Source organism: Schistocerca americana, chromosome 4 (assembly GCF_021461395.2).
Source record: "Schistocerca americana isolate TAMUIC-IGC-003095 chromosome 4, iqSchAmer2.1, whole genome shotgun sequence".
NCBI lineage: Eukaryota > Metazoa > Arthropoda > Insecta > Orthoptera > Acrididae > Schistocerca > Schistocerca americana.
In genome coordinates, this window is record NC_060122.1 from 111,433,342 (window position 1) to 111,452,770 (window position 19,429).

Here is a 19,429-nt window from a genome sequence, read left to right on the forward strand (position 1 = left end):
CTCTTCATCTCTGCATAGCTACAGAACCTACAGTCATTTGCATCAACTTACTAATATCAAACCTTAGTCTCTGTCTACTATTTTCGTCCCACACACTTCCCTTGGCTGTCATACCGATGAGTTCTTGACCCCTTCCTTTAGTAATATTGTGCCACAATTTCCTTTCTGCTGAAATCGATTCAGTAGTTATTCATTAATTATTCTGATTCACTCTTGTAATCTTCATCATTCTTCTGTAGCACCACATTCCAAAAGCTTCTTTTCTTGTCTGAACTTTCTGTCATCCACATTTCACATCCACAGAAGACTACAGTCTGGACAAATTCCTTCAGGAAAGACTTCTTAACACTTAAAATTTATATCTAATGAGAAGATATTTCTCTTTTTCACAAACTCTCTTCTTGTTACTGCAATGTTCCATTTTATATTCTCTCTATTTTGCCCATTGCCTGTTATTTTTCTGCACAAATAACCATAGTCACATACTTCTTTTAATTTCCCCATCTGTAATCCAGTTCCTAATTCGAGTGCATTCCACTGGCTTTGTTTCATCTTTGTGGATATTCATCTTACAATTTGTTTTCAAGGCGCTATCGATTCTGTTCAACTGATTTTCCAAGTCCTGTTTCATCTTTGACAGGAGTACAACGTTGTCGAAAAACCTAAAAGATCTTATTTCTTCTCCCTGAATTTCAATTACCTATCCAAATTTCTTTTTTTTTTCTTTTTTTCTGTTTGCTCGATTTATAGACTGAAGTAAAAACGTTTGCAATAAATTGAGTAGGAGACGAGTAGAATATGGTGAACTAGGAATCAATTAAGGCAAAACAGTGATACGTAGTTACAGTGAAAATAGAGAAGAAGAAGCCATAGTTGAGTCTGGAAATACTTGAGCTTATGAATGAAAGAACACTGCTCAGATTTGATTTTCAGCTTGCTGTCACTGCACCTGGCCCCCAAACATTAGTTGTAGGTAACCTGCTGCTCCCTTTATTTTATTCATACTACCGCCAGAATTTGAAACAGTGTATTCCAGTCCTCACTGTTAAAAACTTGAACTAAATTTACAGCTGCCATAAACGTACTTTTGCTTTCCATCTTTCTTCTAAGATAAGTCGTGGGTCTGTGTTGTCTGATGTATTCGTTCAAAACACAAAAAATTAGAGTAAAAGTCTGAAGATAGCCGCCACTGCTCTGTTTATTTAAGACATGCATAATGGTTACTGTTGTTTTCTATAAAATACCCATATTTAATCATGAGATCTGATTCCAGATAATCACAAAAATCAATAACATTTCACAGATGTGAAAAAATTGCAAATATTATAATACACTACTGGCCATTAAAATTGCTACACCACGAAGGTGACGTGCTACAGACGCGAAATTTAACCGACAGAAAGAAGATGCTGTGATATACAAATCATTAGCTTTTCAGAGCATTCACACAAGGTTGGCGCCGGTGGCGACACCTAGAACGTGCTGACATGAGGAAAGTTTCCAACTGATTTCTCATACACAAGCTGTAGTTGACCGGCGTTGCCTGGTAAAACGTTTTTTTGATGCCTCTTGTAAGGTGGAGAAATGCGTACCATCACGTTTCCGACTTGGATAAATGTCGGATTGTAGCCTATCGCGATTGCGGTTTATCGTATCGCGACACTGCTGCTCGCGTTGGTCGAGATCCAATGACCGTAAGCACAAGACACAATCGGTGGGTTCAGGAGGGTAATACGTAACGCCGTGCTTGATCCCAACGGCCTCGTATCGCTAGCAGTCGAAATGACAGGCATCTTATCCGCATGGCTGTAACGGATCGTGCAGACACGTCTTGATCCCTGAGTCAACAGACGGGGACGTTTGCAAGACAACAACCATCTGCACGAACAGTTCGACGACGTTTGCACCAGCATGGACTATCAGCTCGGAGACCGTGGCTGCGGTTACCCTTGACGCTGCATCACAAACAGGAGCGCCTGCGATGGTGTACTCAACGACGAACCTGGGTGCACGAATGGCAAAACGTCATTTATTCGGATGAATCCAGGTTCTGTTTACAGCATCATGATGGTCGGATCCGTGTTTGGCGACATCGCGATGAACGCACATTGGAAGCGTGTATTCGTCATCGCCATACTGGCGTATCACCCGGCGTGATGGTATGGCTTGCACGTCTCGGTCACCTCTTGTTCGCATTGACGGTATTTTGAACAGTGGACGTTACATTTCAGATGTGTTACGACCCGTGGCTCTCCCCTTAATTCGATCCCTGCGGAAACCTACATTTCAGCAGGATAATGCACGACCGCATGTTGCAGGTCCTGTACGGGCCTTTCTGGATACAGAAAATGTTCGACTGCTTCCCTGTCCAGCACATTCTCCAGATCTCTCACCAATTGGAAACGTCTGGTCAATGGTGGCCCAGCAACTGGCTCGTCACAATACGCCAGTCACTACTCTTGATGAACTGTGGTATCGTGTTGAAGCTGCATGGGCAGCTGTACCTTTACATGCCATCCAAGCTCTGACTCAATGCCCAGGCGTATCAAGGCCGTTATTACGGCCAGAGGTGGTTGTTCTGAGTACTGATTTCTCAGGATCTATGCACCCAAATTGCGTAAAAATGTAATCACATGTCAGTTCTAGTATAATATATTTGTCCAATTAATACCCGTTTATCATCTGCATTTCTTCTTGGCGTAGCAATTTTAATGGCCAGTAGTGTAATTCTACATCTGATGAGAAATACTGAATAAGTGTCAAGAACCAGAGCACTTCTAAAATAAAAAAACACGTAAAGAAAAGATTCTAAGTTGAAAATCTGTGAGAAGTTGCTACTAAATGTAAAACGCATAATTTGCAGTTGCATGCATTAACGCCGATTAAACGTATGTCATAGCTATTTTACACATGATAAGTACGTATACACGGTGATTCTTATTAATGTTCGAGAAAACCCTGAAGCAACATGGACGTATCCGAAGAGTGTGACAAATATTGGACATTTGACGTCACCAGATGACGTACCTCGCCTCACGTGCAGCGATTGAACTTGTAGATTCTACCCACGCCGCTAAGGGACAGTCCTACACATCACCCCGCTAGGCTACTCCGTTTTCAAACAACTTTTGTGAATCTGATCTGTTGTAAACGTAAAAAACTAAAACTCCACCCGAACAGGCCATGTAGGTCCACAGGCATTACTGTATGCGGATATGGACAGCCATGCGGTCAGTACATCTCTCTCCCGGCCGCATATCAGTTTACGTGACCAGAGCCACTACTTCTCAATCAAGTAGCTCCTCAGTTTGCCTCATAAGGGATGATGCATCCCGCTCGGCAACAGCACTCGGCAGACTGGATGGTCACCCATACCACTGTTAGCCCAGCCCAACAGCACTTAACTTCAGCGATCTGACGGGAACCAGTGTTACCACTGCGGCAACGCCATTGGCGTTCTGTAACTAAGTACCCGCTGTTCTGTGTTTGTTCCCCTTTGTCCGTACTTTTTCTTTTACAGAATTCATCTACAAAAGAACAAGTAGGTCATTTACTGTTTAGGATTCAATGCGGAAGTTTATACTTATTCACTTGAGGAGCAAAACAGTACGTTTTTGTTGTACTGTGCTTTACAATCAACCAGCGGTGACCGCGATCAAATAATAAATCTTGCCTCAATATAAACACAAAATTGTCTAACGCAATGCAAAAAATACTGCCTGGTAGATACAAGACCCAATCCCGAAGAGCTAAAATTGCGACGAAGGCCTGGAGTCATACCGATGTGATTACTTACTTGGCTTTGGATGCGTTGATTAGGTGTGACAGAACACTAGGCTCCACTCAAGCAGGTATGGTGAGGTATGTCATCTCGTGATGTTACATGTTCAACAATTGTCATCAACTTTTGGGGTATTTCCCAACAGTTGCGGCAGCATGTGTATTAAATTACGTGCCTCAGCGTTATCTACATCTGCACAGGGGTTTTTAAGCGTATAACGAGGGTAATCCCAAAAGTAAGGTCTCGTACTGTTTTATAAGTACATAGTCCTGTTTATTTCTACAGTGGTTTACATCAGTTTGCAGCTTGAGCATTTAGCTATTTTTCGAGATAATCACCATTTCTGTCGATGCATTTTTGTAGACACTTCGGCAGTTTTTGTATGCCCATGTCATACCATCCCACCGCCATGCTGCTCAGGAAGTTATGAACCTTTTCTGTCACCTCGTCGTCGGAGCTGAATTGCTTTCCGACTAAATGTTCTTTTAACCTAGGGAACAGGTGACAGTCACTGGGCGCCAAGTCAGGACTATAAGGTGGGTGGGTGATTATGTTCCACTGAAACTGTTGCAGGAGAACAACGGTTTGCCGAGAGATGTGTGAGGGCGGGGGAGGGGGGGGGGGGAGGGGGGGCGCATGGGGAATGTGTACACTTTTGTTCAACATTCCTCTTCTCCGGTTCTGAATTGCCCGTTTGTCTCGCAATACCTGTCAGCGTTAATTGTCGTCCCAGTGGGCATAAAGTCGACCAACAATACCCCTTTCCGATCCCAAAAAACGGTTGTCATGACTTTACTGGCAGACTGTGTTTGTTTGAATTTCCGCGGCTTTGGCGAAGAAGGATGCCGCCCCTGGCGTGATTGTTGCTTGGTGCCAGGTGTAAAGTGGTATGCCCAGGTTTCGTCACCCGTGATAGTTGAGTGCAGAAAGTTGTCCTGTTCGGCTGCAAGGCGGTGAAGAAATGCCCAGGAAGCATCAACTCGTTGCCGCATGTGTTCATGAGTCAGCATGAGTGGCACCCATCTTGCCCTTCTGGTAGTTCAATGTTTCCGTTAAAGCCCTGTGAGCGGTGCTTCGGAAAATCTCGGGAACCAACGCGCAGAGATCATCCAGGGTGATCCGTCGATCTTCACGCATGATTTGCTTAACCTTCAACACTGTCTCCTCAGAAATTGACGGCCTCCTGTTCCTTTGTTCGCCGTGAATTTTGGTCCGACCAACTGCAAACTCTCTACATAACTTATGAACATTTTTGACATCCATGCACGACTCACCATACACTTCCGTAAATTGGCGATGGATTTCAATTGGCGCAGTGCCCTTTGCGTTCAAAAACCGAATAACTGCGCGCAATTCGCACTTGGCGGTAATATTCAACAGGAGCTCCATTCTCAACGGCTGCCAAGCCAAGGCAGCGCCTCAGAGCGGCGTGCGCATGTTCACACAAAGCGCGTGAAGCACTCTTCATAACAGTGTGACCAACAGCCAGACACACAGAGTTCTGTACTCATAAAAAAAAAATAGATCTTAGTTTTGGGATTACCCACGTAATAATCACCCAGTATGTGTGGTTATCGAATTATCAGCCATTTTATTGACATCAGTCAAAATAGACAATCAAATGCACGTCATTCATTCAGATGGGCTATCCTCCTCGCATATAGTATAAGTTTTTCTCTTAGTTGTTATGTGTATGAATAAACATAAAAAATCAGCAACATGTGTATCCAGTAAGTCAGCCAAAATTTATATTAAAAGTTCCTCTTAGTTAATGTCACATATAATGGTTGCTTCTCACAACGGATGCGATTCACTAATATGTTGATAAATTCATCTGACATTCATGAAATTCTTATAAAAACCTATGGCAATCAGTGCAGATGTGCATATGCATGCATATACAGCGTGTTTCTGAAGATACGGTACAAGTTTGAAGGAGTGCCTGCACAGGGTGCTTCAGAACGACCTTCCAGCAATTTGAGGACAGGTTCCTTACACCAATACAAGACAAAAATGACCAGTAAACATGGGCTCTAAAATGCATAGCTTAAGAGCCATGAGCACTTATTCATCCTCGATACTGTGAAATACATCTGTTCTATGGCAAGCTCTTTGCTTTCCATTTTTTGGAAGGAGGTAGTATCGATCAAAACAAGAAAAAATTTCCAGAAAACATGGGCTATAAAGTGCTTATCTTAGGAGCCAGGAGCACTTGTTCAGTGGAAGCGAAGACGAACAAGTGCTCATAGCGCTTAAGACATGAATTTTAGAGTCCATTTTCTCCGGAAATTTTACTAATTTTTGTCTTGTTTAGGTGTAAGGAACCTGTCTCCAAATTTTTAAAACCTCATTTTGATACATCCAGTATGGAATTACCAGTTACGAAATGTTAATAAAAATACGTGTGGAACTCTTCACGTGTTACACCTTAGATGTTTATTGGTTTAAAAACAGTATGTTCATTTTAATAGTTCTAATTAAAGTTTAAGTCTATCTAACTTTAACACAGTGTCTTTAGTAGTGTGTGTGTGTGTGTGTGTGTGTGTGTGTGTGTGTGTGTGTGGGGGGGGGGGGGGGGGGGGGGGTCTTTGGCTATCATTGTGGTGATCTGTTGTGGGATGGTCATAATATTAGCATCCAGTTTGTCTCTGGCGTTTATTCATACCCGGCATTGTTCGCAACCAAGCAAATGAACGAAAATTAAATGAAGTGACATGGATCTGGCAACTGATCCATTAGGGGATGTTAGACCTCAGTATGCAGTTCCTCTGGGTTGTGATACTCAGGAGGTCTGTGATGTTTATTTGATTTGAGCAATTTCAAAGCAGAACTATCCTCTTATAACAATAATAAAATAATAACATTAATGGAATTTGCTGTCAGTGCTTGGCAGAACGTGATAATAATAATGAAAAGGAAAGCACTTCCTAATGTTCAGCAAAATTATATTTATTCGGTCAAGAACAGGCTTTCGCCCTCTCAGATCATTTTCAGGTGACAACTCCATGTCGCCAACACAGATAAACATGATGTACGACTTAAACAGATGTTATTCGAAAACAAGATACAAAAATAACAAAGTGTTTACATATGAAAATATTTCCATAAGTACGTTAACTAAAAATGGGAGCGTAAATAAAGTTCTTATGTGGACATACCTGTAACATATGATGAGAAATAAAAGATTTTACAGTTAGAATCTAGTATTTGTAACGAAAACTTAATTTTACAAGGGCGAAAACAGAAACTTGGTCTGATCATATAACACTAGGTTGGCGTTCTGTGTCGTGTGTTGGTTGATTTCCATGTTTCAGTAGGGTAACGTTTCTACAGCGTATGAATGTTTGTGCTAAAAAGGTGATCAGCTAAGGTCGAAATTTCCTTCTTTAATCGGCAGTTTCTCTCATGTTCATGTAGTCTAACAGCCACAGCTCTGCGTGACTGAAAGTTAAATTTTTTGCAACTACAGACTTACGTTTTATAATATCAATAACATATCAAAGTTTTTATTCAGTAGTAAAGACAAAATAGACAGAGCAGTGGCTATTAGGCTACGTGAATATGAGATAAGCTGGCGATTAAAGACAAAAGTTTCGATCTTTGCTGATCATCTTTTAGCAGAAAACCATCGTGTGAATGTTAAATTCTACATTCTGTCGAAAAAAAAAAAATAAGCGCAGAAAGGTGACCCTACTGGAAATATTGGAATCAACAAACACATGACACAGAATGCCAGACTTAATTCCCATTTCAAATATTAGATTCTAACTGTAAAATCATTTTATTCCTCATCATTTGTAATATATATCTCCACATAAAAACTTGGTTTATGCTTCCATGTTTAGTTAATATAATTATTGTAATATTTTCCTATGTAAACATTTTGTCATTTTTGTATCTTCTGTTCAAACAATATCTGTTTAATTCGTACATCAAGTTTATCTGTGTGGGCGACATGCAGTTGTCACCTGAAGATTGTTCGAAAAGCCGAAAGACAGTTCGTGACCAAATAAATATAATTTTGCAGAACGTTTCGTTATTAAAATTAATAGTAATAATAATAATAATAATAATATTAGTTATTATTATAGGTGCAAATTTTCCAAGCATTCTGCAGATAAGGCAGCCTAAGAAACCAAAATTGATTACTGCCCACAATCACTAAAAAGCTGCTGCGTAGCAACAGATGTTTACATAAACCTATGTAATGAAAGTTGTCTGTCTGCCCAACTGTTCATTCTGAAGCACCTTGTTTATATGTACAGTAGTGAATCGTAGAGATCTTTGTGTGTGTTGACTCAGTGGATGATGTAAGTACAACTTTTGTGGAGTGCTTGCTCCTACCTGCGCACTTTTTTTTGCCACTTGCAGAGGGCAGTAGCAGGCAGCGGAAGTAGCAAGCTGCAGCCGGCACGGTAGGCCAGCGGTGGACGGTGGACGGGGTAAGCTGAGCTCCGCCACCCTCATGTAGATAGACTACCGGTAGTGAGTGATCCCAGCCAGAGAAGTGCGACCCCTTTGAGTATTTGTACTGACAATGGAAACTTGCCATCGCACCCCCTCAGATCTAGTGGTAATGTGTCCCAGTGGACAGCCAGTCAGAAACTAAAACATAGATCAAGCATGAAAAAGAAGGTGTACCGAACTGCAAAAAAAAGAAGCAAAATCGAAACAGTGAATGGTCCAAGATCAAGATGTGCAAATAGAGAAAATTTGAATCGCCACGGAGTCGTGGTAAAGTGATCACTGTGTTAGAGTGCAAAAGGGTAGATGCATGTTCATATCTCCCTCGTGCCTCATTTTTTTTCCGCAGAATTATCAACTGCCCGTCCGGTCATTGACGTATCTGCTCACTGTATTCAAATTTGTGTCTGTGTCGTGGTGTAACGGCCGTTTGCAACAGCTAGATGTAAGGAAGGGGCCTCCGGGAGGACGAACCTCCGACTTGTTCTACACATGTACTGCATGTTACGATTCTTGCGTTCAGTGTTGGAAGTTTTGACTCTAGAATTCCTTGGTTGTAACATAGTTGACACCCGCTTATTTGTTGTTTTTATTTCAGTGAGAGGTCTATGCGCCATACCACTTCCTCTTACTATTCATCACATTTACGTATGACGGTAATATATTCCCAGTACATAATTCATTTTTTTTATAACCAATGTACAGTATGACAATTACCAAGACCACAGTAGGAGAACAGACACGTCAATGACCGATCGGACAATTCATAATTTCGTGAAAAAGAAAATGGGTACGAAGGAGATTTGAACACGAATCCCTTACTTTGCAATCCATCACCATGGCCACATAACCACGACACCGTGATTGTTGCAATTCCCTCGATGTTGCATATCTTGAGCTTGCAGCGTTCACAGTTCAGTACACACTCTTCCTGTTTTCATGCCTGATTTTTGATGGGCCATTTTACCACTTAATCAGAGCGGGGGTTCGACGGGGAGTTTCCCTTGTGAGAAGCTACTGAATTCAAGCTGAATACAAAAGTAACAAATGCTTCAACGTTGTGTGCAATTAACGGTGGCACTACATTGTCCTGTAGAAATTGTTTTTTAAGCAAAATGACTTGTATGTGGCTTAATTTTTTGGGGGGTACATGGGCACACGCAGCAGATAAAAGATTTCACCTCCATCTATCACTGTCCTCTCCTGCTCCCTCTGGCCCAATTCAATGAAATATTATTTGCCGCAACAGAAGATCTGTATAAATAAACCCGCACCGCACCAAACAGCGTATCTTCGTACCACTCACGTCTCTCTCTCTCTCTCTCTCTCTCTCTCTAAAACGCACACACAAATGTACTTGATTTGTGTCACATCATTTCCATCAGTAGCTTTAGTTTCCCGACGAATCATTTTATCCATGGCTTCGCTATCCATCGGATTTTTTTAGTTTGGTTTCTGTAAATTCGTGGGCGAAAACTCGCCGAAATACCTCGCGTTGCCATCTCTGTTGAGTCCAGGCTACGACGAACCCGTTGTGGTGGAAGGGAGATTTGTAGATCTGCTACTGATTCGGTTGTTTCGTGAGAAACATCCACGTTGCCTTTATTTGCTCTGCACAACCCGGATGGCAGTGCGAAGAATTTCGGCTAGTTGTCCTCCCTCCCCCTCCCTCCCCGCCCCCCCCCCCCCCCCCCCGAAGTTACAGAAGCCAAATTCGCAAATCCTCGGGAAATCGAAGCGATGCATGAAATAGGTGCATACACCTGCTAATGCTTGTGTGTTGATTGAGGAACGGACGGAATCTGTGGAGAGGAGGGGTGGGGGAGGGAGAAAGCAGGGTTATCACAAAATTTCCATTACCATAGTACAAATTGTTCGTTAGTCATCTGTACACAGTAAATTTAAAGTACAGTATAACAAACAAAATAAGGCATTAAGCTACGCCACTATGGCTGTTATTACATTGCAAAATTTCTGATTGCAGAGAGTGCCAAATATGGCAATAATCTTGCAGTTACTGACGATTCAGGACGAGGAGATGTGAACAAAGAGAAACTGAACTGACAGTACATATCTCATGTGTCTACAGGAAAAGACTTGCTAAATGGAACATAATTTTACTGCTATTTCAGAATAAATCTTTCATTCTGTAGTGGCGTGCGCACTGCACTGAAACTCCCCACCAGATTAACACTGTAGGCTGGACACTGGGAGTATCAGAGCTTTAATGAGGTTTTATGAGGCCCTCACCTACTACATGTGCAATCTGTGTTAGTAATATAGTCTTTTGTGCTTCCACAGTCCAGTCCTAAACAGACTAATTTTTTTCCGTTCGTATGCTATTACAGTCAGTTAAAATTTAAACATTCTTGAACAGCTTTAAAATCTTCATACACACTCAAAGTTTCGCAAGAAAAGGATTAAATATCAGATGTATGTGTATGCAGACTGAATCGCTTAAGTAGTTTCACAGCCGAAGTCGCAAGTTCCCTATCTCTGGAACACCTTTGTTATTGAGTGACTGATAGTGTCTGCAGTACGAGATTTTCCACGGTCTTCAAGTGATGCCGTGAGACCTATCTTACCAAATGCTCAGCTGTGTTTGTGTTGCACTTCTGTTCTCCTAATGTATGCCTTTCGTTATAATACCGCGTCGTTGTATTTAAACTGGCGGGGTTCTGCGTGCTGCAGTACGGGCTCTATGCATTCCAGAACGCTGAAATGCGGTAGGTATGTTCATTAATCGATGCGCTCGTAGCGTATGCTCAACAAATAATAGTTCTATTTTGTATCACCAGTAAAAATATGCCGTTGTAAGCAGTCTGAATGTGATGAGGGTGCAGAAAAAAAAGAGAGGAACGAACAAAAACATGATAAACGTTGTTCTGGCATGTTTGTCAGGATATAGTCTCAAGTTATAGCATGTGTTCAATTTGATCTCCCGACTCAGCAAGGAGTTGCATTCGTATTGTCGACATTTGCTGGCATTATACCGAGCGTAATCAGAGCAATATGCCGTCCTATGCTATCCTACAGAAGAGGAAGAGTCCTAATAAATCCTTGATAGACAAGGTATTTCAGATATCTTCACAACCAGAAGCCACGTGAATTTAGCTCGGAGTATCTGGAAGGTCACACATCTTGAAATTGCCTAGAGATGATACGCTCATTAATGAATATTTCTCAAAGCATATCTTTCACCTGCCAAGCGACTTATGGTGTCGCCCCATCTTGCATGGAAATAGTAGTATCTGAACACAGTTGCGTTCTTTCAGAACTGGAATCACGTGTTGCACAAGGCGGTCCTTATAACGTGCAGCTTTCGCTGTACGCCTAACAGGCCCGCAAGGCGTCATCTCCTCGAAGAAAAACGGACCGACAATGAAGGAGCCTGTGAAACCACACCACACAGTCACATGCGCTGTGTGCACTGGATGTTCTTCCACAACGTAAGCGAAGTAGAACCTTAAGTGCGACAGTTCTGCGCATTCATCGCACTGTGCAAAGTAAAATGTGCATCGCCCGTCCAAAGAACATTCTCCAGCCACATGTCATCTATTTCCACGCGTGCCAAAAAACGAAGCGCAAAGTCACTGTATTGTAGCCTGTTATGGGGCTTCACTTGGTGCACATTCTCAATCTTGTGTGATACCAGTATAAAATGCGCCGCAAAATCCCTTGTACTGTTGATCAGAGGAAGACAATTCCCGAAAAAAAAAAAAAAATGGCTCTGAGCACTATGGGACTTAACGTCTATGGGCATCAGTCCCCTAGAACTTAGAACTACTTAAACCTAACTAACCTAAGGACATCACACAACACCCAGCCATCACGAGGCAGAGAAAATCCCTGACCCCGCCGGGAATCGAACCCGGGAACCCGGGCGTGGGAAGCGAGAACGACAATTCCCGCTACAGAACTCGAGCACTGGTTGTAGAATTTGAGTCATCTGCTGTGCGGTCAACTATAACAATATGCGACTTCATCAACAACCGCCTTGGTAATGGGCTGCCTTCCTCTCCCTGCCGCACCATCTTGTTTCTTCAAATTTCCTGATCATTTTCTTTAGACCCTTTATTGATATGAGGCCTCTCTGCAGCTGTTTCTGTAGGCGATATTACCGCGATGCAGCTCTGCTACTCGTGCCATTCTGATAAAACAACTTTATCAGCAGTGCACAGTCTTTCTTCTCAGTAGTCATTGCGTTTCGTAAGGAAGACTTCAGCAATCTAAACCTTTTACACCAACGGTCACATCACAAGAGAAATCAATACGCATCGCCAAGCGACAAACAGCATACTGACGTCAATACAGCGAACGTTCCACATTCTGACTGCGTACAGCGCCATATTTTCACCTGGTAGCAGAAAGTGAAACTATTTTTTTTGGGCATATTCCACGAGCGCACCGACTGATGAACATACCAATGGTGTTTCAGTGTCCAACGATGTACGAGTACACAGGCCGCTCTGATGCACTCGCAACACGGTCTTTTTAATCATAAACTCCCGGTACACAAGCATGATTTTAGTAAATAAGCAAAACAAATTGTCTGCTGTGAATAACTCACTGAAAGATACAGCCAGAAGTAGTATCACGATTGCAAGTATTGTCCAAACAAGGGCAGACGAATGCCGGAAAAAAGCTTACGGATTACGGCGTACGTCTAGTCCTGTTCTTAAAAACAAAATGTTTCACGTAATGACAAAAGTAGACTGCGTAGTGAGAGAAACAGAGAGAGAGAGAGAGAGACAAGACAAGAGGAATGTTGGTCATGACTTTCATAGCAAGCTAGTTCATTCTCAATGTTACCCCTAGTTACAGCAGATTTATCATCAGCGTGTATAATGGGCATTAGCAGCCCCTGGTACATTGACGTTGTGATCTTCAGTACGAAGACTGGTTTGATGCAGCTCTCCATGTTACTCTGCCCCGTACAAGCCTCTTCATCTCTACATAACTATGACAACCTACCTCCTTAGCCTTGGTCTCCCACTGCAATATTGACCCACCACATTTCCTTAGCAAATCGACAATTCCTTGTAACAGGATAAATGCTATCAAGTGATTCCTTCTTTTTCTTAGGTTGTGCCGGAAATTACTTTTTTGCTCATTTAGATTCAGCACCCCCTCATATGTTATTCGATCTATCCACCTAATCTTCAGCATTTTTTTTATAGCACCTTATTGCAAAAAGGTTCTACTCTTTTACTGTCTGGAGTTCCTATCTTGTGTGTTTCACTTCCATGCAAAGCTGCACTCCAGACAAATACCTGCAGAAAATACTTCCTAATACTTAAATTTATAACAGACATGCTTTTCTTGCAGTTACCAGTCTATATTTTATATCTTTCCTACTTCGGCCATCATCCTTTATTCTGCTGTCCAAATAACAAAACTCGCCTGCTTCTTTTAGTGTCACGTCGCCTGATATAAATTCTTCAGGATCACCTGATGTACTTCGACTACCTTAAGTTACCATTGATCTTTATTTTATAACTTCTTTTCAAGACACTAGAAATTCTGTTCAACTGATCTTCAGAACCCTTTGCCGTGTCTGACATGGTTACAATGTCATCAGCAAATCACAGAGTTCGTATTTATTCTTCTTGAACTTTAATTCCTACTCCAAATTTTTCTTTTGTTTCCTAATTACTGCACAGAATGAATAACATCTGGATAGGCTACAGCCCTGTCTCGCTCCCTTCTAAACCATTACTACCATTTGATGCCCTCGGACTCGTGTAACTGCTATCTGGTTTCTGTACAAGTCGTAAATAGCCTTTCGGTCCCCGTATTCAATCCCTAATATTTTCAGAAATTCGAAGACTGCATCCAATAAACATTGTCAAAAGCTTTCTCTAAAATTACGAATAATACAAACATAGGCTTGCCTTACTTCGATCTACATTCTTAGATTAGTCGTAGGCTCAGTATCGCCTCGCGCGTTCCTGCATTTGTATGGAAATGCAAACAGATCTTTTGCAAGGTCGGCTTCTACCAGTTTTCCACCCTTCTGTAAATAATTTGTGTCAGTATTTTGCAGCCACTACTTATTAAACTGATCGCTCTGTAGTGTTCACACATTTTAGTACCTGTTTTCTTTGGAATCGAATTTACGCATATTAAATTCTTACTGAAGTCTGAGGGTATTTTACCTGTCTCATATACAACTGTGTGCAAAACTTAAGTACGAAATGGTGTCTCATTGCCAAGTAACATAGCTCGATGGAACTTTGAGTATACATTAAAAGAACTGGTACAGTACTGTACAGAACAGCACAGTACAGAAGGTAACTGAAAGAAATACGGAACTAGACGAGCAGAAATGACACTTTTATTCAAAGACAATAATTAAAACGAAGTCACTGTGGTTCGTGTCGCTCACCTGGGTATTACAAAAGGGTGGGACATGGTTCTTAACATGGTGTGTGATCACCAAGGACTGCAACGTGCTGCCATGCGCTGGCCTCATGGTTGGTAAGGTTTTCTTGTGGTAGAGGTCGAAAACGAATTTTGCTGAGGGGTAAAAACAAAGGGGTTCGATTGTGTTTTGGTCTTTTTCAAAGAACATTACTATTTCATAAGACAGTAGCACCGATTACAAACGTTACTAATAATGGCATTTTTTTTAGGTACTAGCTCTAACTGAGGCTATACTGCTGGATCTACAATGGGATGGGTCGTACTTACTACCTCATTTGCATAAAGGAATCACTTTTCCCACTTTAAAAAAATCTGACCATAATAAAATGTGCACTTGATTATTTTGTTGACATACAGCACAAGGTCATATCCATCCATCCTCACTTCGCTCGTCATGTTAACGGCAAGTCTCTGTCTACGATACAGCAGGTGTCTCGAATAAAGTTTCTGACGAGTGTAAGCATAGGAAATTCATTCTCTCTCTCTCTCTCTCTCTCTCTCTCTATTAGACTAGTCAGTTCCGACTCTCCCTGACGCCATGAACAAAAGCACGCCAATTTCTTCTGTCCTGCACTTTCTCCCATAGGCTTTCCATATTGGAAGACATTACTTCTGTGATCCTGTCGATCCATCTCAGCGTCTGACGTTCTCTTCTTGTAGTGCCTTCGATCTTCCCCAGCATTAGTGTTTTTTCCAGTGGAACATGTCTTCGCATGATGAGTCCAAACTAGGTCAGCTTTTGTTTTAGTATCAGACCTTCCAGGGAGCACTCTGGTTTTATATGCTCTAATATTGACCTATTCGCTCTCTTTGCAGTCCATGGGACTCTATAAAGATTCCTCCAACACCACAATTCAAAGGAGTCTATTCTTCGCCGTTCCGCGTTTCTAGTGATTCAGGCCTCACATCCATACATCACAGCTGGAAAGACCATAGCCCTTACCACTCGGATCTCTACTCCTTAAAACCTTGTCAAGGTTTGACATTGCCTTTCTACCAAATCAGCAAGAGTCTCCCGATTTCGTGGCTGCAGTCATCATCAGCAAAAATCTGGGAACCTAGATAACTAAGCGTAGACACTACCTCCATTGTTTCTCCTCCTATATGATCTTGTATTGTCAGTACTTTACAGTTCAGTAAAAAAACAGAAGCTTTCTTGTAGTCTAGTACGGCGTGCCGAATGGCTACTCCAACATGGAAACTTTGCCTTTCATGGTCCAATTATCTACCATCTAAACTCTCTGGGAACACCCATATATTCATTCTCAGAAAGAATTCCTTGATAGTCCGTTTAGCTGCTACGAAAACAGTGTGCCCAACTGGTCATCAGTGGTAATTTTCTTGATAAGAAACCTGTTTGTCTATTTCCCACAGATCAGCTAACTCGGACCCATGTGGATATATAAGTCCACGGTACATTGTCTTCAAGACTTCTCCATCAGTTTCGTTTTGCCTTCTCAGCTCTGTGACTCGTTTATTCCAGATGATCTTTCTGTGGTTTTCTAAAATTCAGGCTCTTTCGTACATTAGTCCCTAAATACTGTGACTAAATGTCAAAATCCTGAACAACAACTTTTTGCAGTGCGAACCACTGCGAGACGTGCAGAAAGAGAGTCAGTGAGATTCTGTCAGGTACCGACAGGGACCTGGAGCCATGCAATGCCGACTCCATTGCTGCGGCCAGCTACGCTGGGTTTGGCGGCTGAGGATCCATTGCGCGAATAGTCCAGTCGAGGTGGTACCACATGTTCTTGATAGGGTTTTAATCCACGGAGTTTGGTGGGCGCACTCATCGTGGTGCTCTTCGAAACACGCATGTACACTGCAAGGTGCGTGACACGTTTGATTGTCCTGCTGGTAGAGAAACTGCGTGTAAGGCTAGACGTGGTCCCCAGGGTTAGGTGCTTCCTGGTGTTCATCCATTGTGCATCACAGAATAAGGAAATCATCCAGGAAATGCCACAAAAATATTATCCAGAGACCACACCACACCACTCCCTCCTCTTGCCTGGACCCTTCCGACGATTGTTGCTGGGCGTTTGCTTTCGGATGTTTCTTGCTGCACGCAACAAGAGCAATATGCGCGATGGTGCACAAAACTTAAATCATCTGAAAAGACCACCTGTCACCATTTGGTGGACGTCCAGTCGTGGTACTGGCGTGAAAATTCCAGCCTCCACCGCTGATGAACAGCAGTCAGCATGGATGCGTGAACCAGACAGCTGTTGCGGAGGCCCGTACGCAGCAATACACGCTGCACAGTCGTTGCGGAGGCACTTTTGGTAGCCTCTGGGTTCATCTGAGTGGTAAGGTGCTCAACATTTACGTGTCTACTCGCCCGCACACATCTCTGCAGCCGTCCTTCACCCCTGTCATCTATGGCCTGTTGTGCATCACACTTGCTTCAGCGCCGGTTCTGGATAGTCCCATTTTGCCATGCACGGTAATCTTTATCCACGACGGCATGCGAACAGTTTACAAACTAAGCCATTTCAGAAATGCTTTCACCCTTTGCCCGAAAGCCAGTGATCGTGCCCTTTCTGGCGTCAGATAAATCGCTACCTTTCCGCATCACGAGAACGAGTGCATTGTTTTCCGGGTCCCCCCCCCCCCCCCCCCCCCGCCATCACTGTTTATCTTCCCCTCACTGCTAGTGCATCTATGAGTCGCTGTTGCACGTTGATGTCGAACATAGGCGTTGCTCACATTAAAGAGCCTGCACCGTGCATTGCACCCTCCACACTGACTACTCTGGAACACTAGGAGTGCTGCTTCTGCTGTGTTTGTGAAAATACTTATTTGCATTTTCTACATCTAAGGCTCCTGCTTTTTTTAAGTACTTCCTTTGTTTCAGTTGTGAAGATAACTGATACCCCCCCCCCCTCAATGTCCATGGCACCTACCAGAGTTTTACTTCTCATGACGTCGTTTGCTTATTGTCCTGTTGTTCTTGTGGCCTTCAGTTCGAATACTGTTTTGATGCAGCTCTCAACGCTATTCTATCCTGTGTAAATCTCGCAACCTCTGCGAAACTGCTGCAACTTACATCCACATCAACCTGCTTATTATATTCTGGCCTTGACCCCCATTATAATTTTCCCTCTCCTCCAATCCTTCTCTCTATTACCACATTTAGGATCCCTTGTTGCTCATTATATGTCGTATCAATTGATCTTTTCTTTTAGTTAAGCTACCCATAAATATTCCCCCCCCCCCAATTCTATTTGGTATCTTCTCGTTAGTAATTCGATCCACCCATCTAAGCATCAGCATTCACCTGTAGTCATATTTCAAATGCTTCTACTCTCTTCTAACATGATTTGTTTATCGCTCACGTGGCACTTCTGCACAAGGCTACAAAAATACCCTCAGAAAGGACTTATTAACACAATTTACGCTGTATGTTAATAAAACTCATTTTCAGAAATACTTTTCTTGTTATTGCTACTCCGCAATTTATACCGTCTCCACTTCAGCCAGGGTAAGCTATTTTACTGCCCAAATACTATAAACCTTCTACTACTATTAGTGTCTCATTTTCTACTCTAACTCCTTCAGCATCACCTGATTTAATTCTGCTACAGCCTTGTTTCACTTTTATTGTTCATCTTATAATTTCTCTTCAGGATATCATGCATTCCTTTCAGCTGCTCTTCCAAGTCCTTTGCCTTCTCTGACAGAGTTACCGTGTTAGTTTCTTCGATTTTTGTAAGGGTAGTCTGATTTTTGAGCAAATCGTAAATAATCTTTCTCTCTCTCTGTTTTATCCCTGCTACCCGCAGAATTGAAAACTGTATGTTCCTGTCAACATTGGGAAAAGTTTTCCAGCAATCTACAAACTCTGCAAACATAAATTTGCCTTTCTTGAATCTGTCTTCTAAGATAAGCCGTCCGGATAGTACTGCCTCACGTGTTCCTATATTTTTTCAGTTTGGGTTCTTCGTTGAAGTCAGTTTCTATCAGTTTTCTTCATTCGTCTGTATATAAATAGTGTCAGTTAGCTTTTTCTTTGCAAAAACAAGACTTACTAGGCTGATAGTTCGATGATATTCGCCCCTGTCAGCAAATTGCTGCTATGTAACTAGAGTTATTACATACTTCTTGAAGTTTAAATGTATTTTTCCTGTCCATAGACCTTGTTCTTGAAGTCTGAAGGTATTTTTCGTGGCACATAGACCTTGCATAGTTGGTGGGACGTTTTGTCATAATATGTTCTCCTAAGGAATGTCGTCAACTACCGGTGCGTTGTTTATAAGTAGGTCTCTCATCGTTGCGTCCAATTCTTCTCTTACTATCTCCTCTCCTTTACTCATTCTTCCATATCTAAGTATTTCTCTTCATGTTCATTTCCCTGGTATAGGCGCTCCATACATTTCTTCCAACATTCAACTCTCCTTTCGTTGCTCAATAGTGGCTTTCCATCTGAGCTGCTAATATTCATACAGCTAGTTCTCCTTTCTCGAAACGCCTCTAATTTTCTTATAATACTATATCTTTCCGATGCATATTTCTGCAGCCTTTGCATTCCTCCTGTAGACAGTCCTATTTTGCAATTTCGAATTTTTGTTAATCACATTTTTAGATGGCCTCTTCATATGGTGCATTTTATATTTTCACTTTCGTCAGTTACATTCAGTATCTCGTATGTTACCCAAAGGCTTTTATTGGGCCTCGTCTTTTTGCTAATTTCGTCGATTGCCGCCTTCAATATTTCATTCCTCAGAGCTAGCCATTCACCTTCTATTGTATCCCTTTCCC

The 19,429-nt window shown here is 42.1% G+C and overlaps 1 protein-coding gene across 7 annotated transcripts in view; it reads left to right on the forward strand.

Moving 5' to 3' along the window:
• Positions 1 to 19,429, forward strand: part of LOC124613149 (adipokinetic hormone/corazonin-related peptide receptor variant I) — a 381,190-nt gene that overhangs the window by 326,741 nt on the left and 35,020 nt on the right. For 2 of the 7 annotated variants that reach the window (XM_047141773.1, XM_047141774.1), the window contains exon 8: positions 8,153 to 8,223. The exons of the other annotated variants lie outside the window; for them this stretch is intronic. In XM_047141773.1, the coding sequence (XP_046997729.1) occupies positions 8,153 to 8,178 (26 nt within the window). In that variant the 3' untranslated portion in view covers positions 8,179 to 8,223. The remainder of the gene's footprint in view (positions 1 to 8,152; positions 8,224 to 19,429) is intronic. 7 annotated transcript variants of the gene reach the window in all.